At 38.1% G+C, this 10,375-nt stretch overlaps 2 protein-coding genes across 2 annotated transcripts; one reads left to right on the top strand and one right to left on the bottom strand.

The window, feature by feature from the left end:
- Positions 1-513: 513 nt before the first annotated feature.
- Positions 514-1,333, bottom strand: LOC108135503 (MICOS complex subunit MIC13 homolog QIL1). The gene is made up of 2 exons (XM_017256247.2): positions 1,161-1,333; positions 514-1,089 (listed from the first exon to the last, which is right to left on the bottom strand). The coding sequence occupies exons 1-2, from the start codon at positions 1,169-1,171 to the stop codon at positions 732-734; spliced, it is 369 nt and encodes a 122-aa protein (XP_017111736.1). The 5' UTR covers positions 1,172-1,333; the 3' UTR covers positions 514-731.
- A 6,287-nt stretch (positions 1,334-7,620) lies between these two features.
- Positions 7,621-8,453, top strand: LOC108135547. The gene has a single exon (XM_017256295.2). It carries the CDS (start codon positions 7,712-7,714, stop codon positions 8,372-8,374), a length of 663 nt encoding a protein of 220 aa, XP_017111784.1. The 5' UTR covers positions 7,621-7,711; the 3' UTR covers positions 8,375-8,453.
- The last annotated feature ends 1,922 nt before the right edge of the window (positions 8,454-10,375 follow it).

Here is a 10,375-nt window from a genome sequence, read left to right as displayed (position 1 = left end):
GGTACTTGTCTAGGGAGTTTTTGTTGACTACACAGCCGAATATCGTGTCATACAAATATTAATAGAATTACTTTTTTACGGGATAGTTTAGATTATAGTTTTGTCATTTTGCTTTGGAAATATATATATAATTAAAATGATAGACATTTCTAGCATCATTTCAGTTTGGCTTATACAATATGCCAATAGAAATTTGTAAGCATTCTGTAATTTGTTTATATAAACCATTTGTTATTCCTCCTTATAAAATCGATATATCTATAAAATAAAAAAATAAGTGAGGGAAGTTTTTTACATTAAATAATTAAAAGAGCTATCTCATTATCAGCAATTTAAAATCAGATTTTTAGTTATTGCTTAGCCATATTAAGCTGTGAATAAAGTTAGAGGATTACCCTTAGTGCATTACTATATAAGTTTAGTCCCACCAAATACCAAAATATAGATTTAAGAAAGTTTACACCCTAGTTTAAGCTATAGCTTTTACCCGTACACAAGTAAATAGATCAATGATTTAGGGCGATCTTACCGCTTACCACGTAAATATGTTTATTTCCATCTAAACTGGAAGTTCCAGTTCGATGCGTTTCAGTACGTCGAGAACAGACCTATAGTCGCAGATCCGCAGGCGTGCGGATCGGGGAATAACGACACTTTACTACGACATTATTCAATAGGCTAACTATGAGCTAACACGAAAACAGCCTGCCATTGAAGAGCAGTTGGTTAAGTTACTTCGCCGCACTGGACTCCGGTTCGCCGGTGATCGCCGGCGACTTGGCAAAGTCCTGGAACGTGTCCTTGACCTTCTTGAGGCCCCGGCCCGCGTAGCAGGGCAGCATGTGGACGAAGCGGAAGGAGCTCTTCACGCCCTCGTTGTAGTAGTGCTTGGCCAGGAAGCGCATCTCGCCGGTGTTGGGCAACTGGGGCACCTCGAACGGCAGCTGCTTCTGCGCCTTCTGGACGTACGGACACAGCTCCGACTTCACGGTGTTGTAGAGCTTGTCCGTCTCGTCAGCATTCCCCCAGACGCCCACTTTGCGTGTGTAGTAGACGATTCCGGCCAGCAGACCGCCTCGCACTAGAAATCTGGAAAGGACCCAAAGAGTACCCAAATATAAGGCTTACGTAAGTCTCAAACATAAAGGGGCTGGACTCACCCAACAACCATGTTGATTCGTTTGTTTTGGGGAAGAGAGAGAGTGACGGTCACTTGGGGGCTTTAATTGTATCCAAACAAGGGAAGTCTGGTCGTTTTCGTTCAGAATTTTTGTAAAATGTATTGTTTTTTACTTCATATTTTTGTCGGAGTGACCGTGGCTTGGAAACCGTTAAAATAATGAAAAGCAGTGTGCCCAAATTTGCCATCTCTCTCCGGGGTCTCACACCACTATATCTCAGACTCAAACCACAATGTAGATGTCGGTGGGTACCGTGTTTTTAGATCAAAGTGTACTAAGTTGTATTTTTTGTGATGTTGATTAATAATAAGGTTCTCGTTAAGCTAGGATAAAATATGTTGCTTAAATCTGAATTCCACTTTTTTTTAAGGTCATACTTAATAAAATTAAAGAAAAAGACTTTACCTGAATATTTATTCAGTTATTTGTGAAAGGTCCATAGAATACATTTACCTGCATATTTAAAATTAGAAATGGAGGGTTGGATGAGAACAGTCACATAATTATATGCGGAGTCCAAAAACTTCAGAGCTTAAAATTAAAAAAAAAGCCAAGTCCAAATTTACTCTTGTTATCCTCACTAGGAAGTTCTGAAATTACTTAATTTATTTTCCTTTCAAGTTGTCTGTCGCAACTTGTGGTATTTATATTTTAAAGTTAAAAGCTACATCATTTTCTTATTATTTTATAAATATAAATATAATTTTTGGGTTATATATTTCTTAAAATCTAAAAATTAATTTAAAATCTTAACCAATTCTCAACTATAAAAAACTAATTCACAAATTCAAAAAAATTTTTAAAATCGATGAAAATTCTGTGTAGATGGATTTCAAGTGAAAAATATTTGGCTAAATGCCTAGAACTGGAGAGGGGGATCCCCTGATTAACTTCATAAAGTACTGCCGTTGTTTAACTAATCACTGAAGCGGTCCGTTCTTGTTACCGGCTTATCCAAGAAGGCTTCCGCCTTTGTTCCCACTGAAATCTCATTTATTTAACTAGTCGCAGGAAAACGAGGAGTGTAAGGAGTGAAAGGACCCAACTACTGGTACCCCTATGCAACCGTTTCGTTTTCCCTTAGCCTTTGTTCCAATTTTGCGACAGTCGCTGCAGTTAAGAGGATTATTGCCTGGCGAACAAAGCAGGAATTGCCAGGCTTTGTGCCAATTTATTGAAAAATCCCGATTTCAAATCGAGTGAGAATTTTAACGGGCTTCCTTTTTTTTACAGTTTTTGCTGTTTTTTTTTTTGTTTTTTGGTTCCCTTATCGTTGTTTTTTCACCCAATTTCGCGCCGCCTGTCGTCCTTGTGCACGTCCCAGGTCGGGCGACATTGACCCACGTGTCATCCGGGGTTGGCTACGCTTATTAATGGGCTCAGTTAATGTGTCGCACAACCCCTTCTTGCACCCGAAAATTAAATTTTCCCCTCCCCTTTGTTTTTTTTTTTTTGGGTTAAAAAATTGGCAAGTCTTTTTGGGCGAAAAAAAAATGAGAAAATGTAATTTATTAATTTCGCATGGACGTGTGACAGTTGGTTGCATTTTCCTGATCCTTTATTTACACAATGAGCGGCAGCTTGGCATTGACCCTTTTTACCCCCGGCGACCCAGTGCGATTTTTACTCGGAAAATGTCAAGAAATTTTTTGTTGCAAAATTCGCATTATCCATAGGAAATTGCAACTTTACAATGGGCAAGGGTTCAGGGCGATAGAGCACTTACCCCCTACCCTTTACCCTATAGCCCCTAACCCCTTTCAGTGTCATGCGAGGATTTCACAATCAGTTCGCTTCATTTGCGCTCAAAACTAATTCGGCGGTGACCCCTTTAGTTTTGGGCTAAATTTTACACATTTTGGAAAACTGTCCAACCGGGCAACCCTTTTCCATGCGCAACAATGCACGGAATTGTAAACTCTAATGAAATTTTTGGGGGCACCATACGCTTCGCACGCGTGTGGATTTCACATTTCACATTTCACATATCCGACAGGCAGCTGCCACGATTCCAGAATTCGTAGGGTCCGAATGGTTTTAAACACCCAAACTACCCGTGCCGCAAACACAAATACGAACACATACTCGCCAGTATCTTACGCTTTTTTATGGATCTTGTTTACTTATTCGATTTTGATACTATTGGCGCACGCGTCTGTGTTTGCCCACGGCTTAGGGGCCGCAGCCGGGTTTTTTTCCCGGGGTGTTAAAGATAAGGAAACTCTCGGGGTTTTTTTGTGTAAAAATTGACTTTTTTCAGGCGCTGTGTGTGAGTTTGGGTTGAATTTAGGGTTTTTAAATCAAGACACGCGTCGTTTGGAAGTGTGTAATGTCTTTAAATGACGGCCAACTGCTTGAGAGCAATGTGTTTCCTTTTTTGGGATTAGTTCGAAATTATAGGGATAGTTATGAAAAACACAAAAACAAATTAAGTATAATTTGGGATCATTAATTTGCAGTGGTCTTACTGTCGGAACTTGTGATTGTAACGTGGGCATGAGCAAGAGGCTAGTTATACAAACGTCTATGCTGTTAATGCTGATTAGAATATATATACTTTAAAGGATGGCAAAGATTTCCTTCCACATGTGATTAATTTTTGCACAAATACATTCCTGTACTTTACGAGTAAGAAATTCAAATATTTTATGATTTTCTAGATGACTGATACTTCTTGTTACAAATAAATTACAAGATTGGTGTAAATAATTTATAAAAGGATTTTGTGAAAGGGGCAAACCTGCATCAAAATCTCTTATAATGGCAATCATAATTATACAAATATAATTTATTTATGTTTTTTCCACATTATATCCTATGATCAAAGCCATTCGATTGAAAAGGGGCTCAAGGAGAATTAAAGGAATTATTACCGGCACTTATCTTATCTTCGGCTCTGCAGTTATTGATGTGTTTCTGCTACTTCTTGGCCACTTTCTGAATTTCTGTTCTCGAACATTTTGCGAGATAAAAGTATAAAAGTCATTGGCTTTGCTGCTTTATTTTTGTGTCCTTTTTTTTACTTGAATAATGCAAACTCCCCCTTTTGGACACACTTTCAAAGTCTGACCACACACACTGACCGCCATTTCCCCGCGCTTTTCCTTTTCCCTTATTCCTTTCGATTTCCACTTCCATTTCCCTTAAGCAGCTTACGCACTCAGCAAGCGGTTGTGTGTGTGTGTGTGCGTGTGATAGTGCATAAAATTTATTGGCGCTTTGGGGGGAGGTGGGGAAAACAGGATTTTCCGAAGGAATGGAGGGGAGGGAGGTAACGAGGAAGCTCCACTTTCACTTCGGCCTGCAAATGGCAGTTTTCCTTGTTGCAGACAAGGCTTTTATAATTTTATGCCATTTCTTTCAATATTTATTTTGTTATTATGTTTTTGTAATGAGTTCAAGTTGTTGTCAACAGGATAGACAACAACAGCAAAAACCACAAGGAGATAGTTAGAGCATGGCGTTGGAATTGGAAAAATTGTATCAATAGACCGCCGTCGCTGTCTGCGTACATCGCTTGTTGTGTGAGTGTGTATTGCCATGGAAAATTCCGCCTAGCACATAAATTAATTAATTTTGTTTTTGCCTTTTTTTGTTTGTTGTGTCCTACAACAAGGGGTAGGGGCTGGTTGGTCGTAGGCCTATCCAAATTTAGTTTAATGCGTAGTCCATAACATTGAACTACACGGAACAAATTTCTATAATCATGAACCTAAAAACAAAACTTAATCTAAGGCTGGGAGAAACGGATAAACTCTTAAAAATTAGTGAATTTAAATTATCTAGAAATGTTTCTGTTGAATTATTGCATTATTAATTGATATTATTAAATAAATGAAATGATTAGAGGTTTTTGGAACCTCAAAAAAATAACTATATATAAAATTTCATATTACAGATACTTTTTCTTTTAATTGCTCGATGGGTACTTCTCGGTTTTCTCCCATATAAATTCGATTCCCTATTTATTGAAACAAGATATAGTGTTTATTTAAGACTTTAATTTTTTCTGTGTATTTCTTTTTCTATTTTCCTCCATCGCCCCATCTTGTGTGTCTTTTGTTCTGCAGTTGGCAAAGTCTAAAGTTACGTTCGTCTCTATTGATTTTCCATAATGAGGCTTATATCGGCCCAACTCCCCTGGTGGAGCCATCGAATTTCATTGCAAAATCACTGCAGGGAAAGTGGTGGCCAGGGGCGGTGTGCTGAGGGGGAGGGGATGGGCAGCTTGGCGAGGCGTAGACTTCGGTTGGGAATAAGAATTCCTGGCTGTCATGGCTGATTGCCAAACAAACAGACACGAATCCACATCCACTCACACCCAAGCGAAGCAATTTTATTGTCATCATTTGTACATAATGTGGGACATCGCTAAGAAGGTTTCTGATTTAAACATGGCATCCTTCTAAATAACGTTATTCCCTAATAAGGATTAGGATAAAATAGTGTTTATAAATATCTAGTTTGTTTACTATTAAACATAGTAAAGTCTTGCGGTAAGCTAAAAGGTTTAAGCAGAGAAAACTTATAAATATTTTAAGCTTCTTAAGCTTATTTTGCATAACCATAAAACCACCACAAATCGTTATTTTAAAAATTAAAATAATTCTGAACGGTAAACTGTTTGTCACTTTTTAAAGTATTCACTAACATCCAATTTTCACTGTACTTACACTAGCATTTTTTGCGAAACGTTCTCGGACAAAGGACATAGCAGGATGTTGGTATTGTTTTTGTAGCTGTCAAGTCAATCCTGACATTATGATTTCTACTCCATCAGCAGCAACCTCACCATTCTTTCCGAGCCCCCCCAAAAAAAAATACAGGCTGCTACCTTTGATAGATTTTTCAATTTGTTATCAGCTTGTCAGCCATTTTTTCCCTCAATTTTTCCTTTTGTAATTAAGGATAGTAGTTGGGGAGCTTGTTGGTTAATATTTATTGGTATAAATAATTTTGCAAGTTTTATGTGGCTCAACTTTAATTTGCAAGGCGATAAATAACAAATGGCCCCCAGTCCGAAGCCAAGTTCCCATCCCCTTTCCAAAATCCTGGTTTCTGGAATCCGGATTCTGGACACACACACACATGAACCGGGGGACAGCCGTTAAATGAAAGTGAAAAGAAAAGTGGAAAAGTAGCCGGAGCAACAACTGCAAAAAGTGCTGAACGCAGACAAAGTACAAATTGCCCACAAAAATATAAAAACGAAGCAAATCGAGAGGCAGAGAAAAAAGAAAGTTCAATTTACTACTTTTCACTTTAGCATACATTCCACCCACCCAGAAAATAAATACACACACTCACACACACACAACACACAAGAATTCAAAGGACACCCTCATTTCGGGTGGCCAGCTGGAAATTGGAGAAGCCAGAAGCCTCAGCATCCCACACACGCTTATAGAATTTTACCAAACCCCGCACCCATTATCCTGGCAACCTTATCCTTGCTCTGGCACTCCCCCAAAAAAAAACTTTGCCTTTTGCGTTAAATTTTTCTTTTTATTTTGGAATTTCGTTCGATAGTCTTGCAAACATATATATACATTCATATGTAGGTACATATGTGCTACACACACAACACACGAGCATCTAATTTTCTTTTAAGGTCAAGCTGAAATGAAATACAAAAAAAAGTTTTTTTTTTTGCTTGATGAAAATTACAATTTTCGTCTTATTTTTCTCTCAACTTTCATGCCAAAAGGAAGAAATGGCTTGCCCTCTTGTTGCTTCCGTTCGTTCGCTCGTCCTTTCCCGATGTCCTTTCCCCCCACGTAACCATACAGCATGTGTGTGCGTTTGTGTCCTTCCTCCTGGCAAGTTTTATTCCTCATCAACGCCCGTTCAACCTATTCCCCCACCCACCCCATTCTCCACACAAAACCTCAAACACAAACTCAGACTCAGCCTTAGAGTCCTGGCAGTCCTGGCTGGCATTCACATTCACGCACATGCCACTGCGGCTGTGTGTATCCAATTGAAAAGGCAAGGAGCAAGACGAACGGAGCCATCTCAAAACGCAACCGAAACTGAAATAAATCCGTGTTTCGGGTGTCGATGCCTCCTTTACTTTGCTACTTTCTTTGGCTTCACATGCCTGCAAATGAGAAATGGTTGAAGGGATGCAGCCCTTTACAAAGTCAGATAAGAGATCTGATTCATATCACATGGTGTGGCAGGGTTTGATGTGTTGAGAATTTCGATTACCCCGAAAATTACCCAGTGAACTCATTAAGATTTAATTCATGATCATTATCAGGTATAAAGGATCTGGTTTGTGGAACTAATCTTCAAATTATGATTAAATATATGTAAAGACATAAGGGTTGATAAGTAACATAAATAAGTTATTTTAAAAATAATCAGTGTTTTATAATTTGATTAAATACGAAAGATTTTTTTTTTTAAACAAAACTATGATGTGAATAATCTAAACTCTTGCTTAGTGCTTTCCTTCAAATTATAATACAACAAAAAAAAATCGAAAGAAAAATAGTATTAACCTGAAATTTGTATAGTTGCTGGCCATGGTTGTCCTGGACATGATCTACGCCAGACTTAACCTCTGGCTGAGGCGTCGCTACCTCAGGGTGATCATCACCTTCGTGATCCTTGTTCTGGTTACCTTTGTCCTGGACATGTGCTTTTTGTTCTTCCAACGTGACCTTATCTTCTGGCGAGACTTGGTAGTGGAAATCCTGGAGGATTGTTTTCTGCTACCAGCCATCATGATTAGTATCTCGGTGGTCGTCAAGTCCTTGGTGGTGGCTACCCTTGTGGCTGATCACTTCTTTCCCCACCAGTGGCTGCAGTCTCGTCTCGAGCGGCATCGTCGCCAGAAGTTTGCAAACTTCATTGTGCGTCGCCTGCTTTTTCAACTGGAATTGGCCAAACGGCGGTTGCCCCAACCCAGAGTACATCTCGATCTGACCGATGTGGTGATCCAGCAAAATTACGAGCAGGTCCATATGGTCGCCCATCGAGCGGTGGAAATCTTCCGGCGGGACGCTATGTCGTTACTGGAACAGAAGTCCTCCAATTCCAGTGGGGAACCGCGTTACTTTGTGCTCGAGGAGGAGGAGCAGGCTCTCCGGCGGAATGGCTTTGCCAGGATTAATTTACGGGTCACCAATCAGGTACTACGACAGCTTCTCAGTCCGCTGGAGAAAGAACCAAGTGCCATCCAGTAGTCTAAATCATGTTCATACCCAAATTTGCAGTTGCACCTGTTTCAAAACACCCTAACTTTACGGAAAACTCTAAATTTACCTTGATTTTTTATTTTTATTCGACAAAAATCGTCATTGCTGTAATTTTATAAAACAATGTATTATATTTTAACTATATGATTATAAGATCAAAATAAAAAATGTGAAAAAAAACAAATTTTGTTAGCTTTGGGTTTAATTTTTTTGAACCCATTAGACGTCTTAAAAAAATTCGAAAATTGAAATAATATGAAATGTTTTGATCATGTCTTTCCACATACACATTTTATTTAGTTTGTATATCTACAATCTCGAATTATGTGAATATCGTGATATAAACTATACAGGTACCTACTTTTAAGATTAACGATAAAATGCTCCCATTAAAATAATTCCTTTAAAAGACTAGGGACCATAGCTTATAAATTCAAATATATGTAAATACAACTTCCTTTCCATTTTGTAATAGTTAAAACACCTAGTTAAAAATTGTAAATGTAATTTATGCAAAAGAAAGACCAAAACAATTTTAGTCGCGTTGTGAAAAGTCATTAGGGTAACCTACTGCCACCACAAGCCTCCCGTTCTCCTATCCACTCGTCTCTGGTGCGTGTCCTTTTGCGTCATTTATTTAAATTGCCGCATTTCCAGGACTAATGTGCATATGCCAGGGGAAAAGCAAATGAAAAACCCACCCCCAGATGCCTAGCTCCCTCCGCCCCTCGCCTTTTCTATACATTTGGAAAATGAGAAAACGAAATAACAAATACTTACCCCCGCTCCAAAGAGCCGAAAAAAATCCATAAGTTAAATTATTAAAGTTTGTAGCCGCTGTGTTGACTCAAGGTCTGGGGGTTTTTTTTGACACATTCCAAGGACTCGGCAAGCGGTCAACGAAACGAAGTCCCATAAAAGCCCAAATGTGAAGACGGAGTCTCAAATATAAATTACCCTCGTTTTTAATGTTATTGTGATTTCAATCATAAGCCCTATAAAAACAGAGTAGCCATAAATTGCATGAGACTTTTGTTTAAAGTAATACCTTTTACACAAATATTTATAAGTTTACATTTTAAAGCATAGTTTTGTGAAATTTTTAGCCCACTTTATTTACTTATTTAATTACGTTATAAATTATTTGATTGTCAATACAAATAACAGAAAAGTATTTTTTTTTTATTATTGAAGAGGATTTTTTGGAAGTGGTTAAAAGTTAAAATGCATGTCTTGCCGTAACTCTTTTTGAAATCATCATACTTTTTGGACTTCCCTTGCAAGGGGTAATGAAAATGGAAAGCGTTTCCAAAGCATATGGTGACAACAAAAATGGTTGTTTGCGCCTGGCGCCGCCTAAACAATTTAATTGAGAGTTGAAATTACTCGTAAATATGTATGGCTACCCACATTCACATGGGGAATAAGTGGGTGAAGTTCTGAGGACGGTCGTTAATGGTGTTCAATGAGTTTTTTTTTTAGCCTGTAATTTGTTGGCCTGCGTGTGAAGCTCTGTCAAATCGATTAAAAACTAATTTCCACACACAATCCATTCAAAAAACGACGAAAACTATAATTTTATTCTGTAATTTTTTTTAGCTTTTGCTGTCGTTGATGGATTGGTTTAATCTAAAATTCATTAGAAAGAAGGGGTTAGTTGTCATATGCGCATTTACACTATACAAATTGAGTTTTATTTCAGCTCTACCTTTTATCTCACTGGTCTAAAATACTTAAATTTATATATAAAATGTATTTTATAGCTTTTTACTTTCAGCAGCTTTTAGTAGCTTGTTATGTAGCTAAGTAAGAATAAAAAAAAGCTATGTCAACTGTACCCAAAAACTTTTCCAACTTTTATAGTGCCAAGCACTTAAAATACTCACCCGGGCTTATACTTTGACCGAGAAACTATGTGGAAAACATTCTTCCCTTTTCCGCTTCCAAATTATGAACAAGTTTGTTTCCTCGCCTCTTTTGGCAACAGGA

Source organism: Drosophila elegans, unplaced genomic scaffold (genome assembly GCF_018152505.1).
Source record: "Drosophila elegans isolate 14027-0461.03 unplaced genomic scaffold, ASM1815250v1 contig_208, whole genome shotgun sequence".
NCBI lineage: Eukaryota > Metazoa > Arthropoda > Insecta > Diptera > Drosophilidae > Drosophila > Drosophila elegans.
Note: the sequence above shows the minus strand (reverse complement) of the source record. Positions and strands in the feature narration are given on the sequence as shown.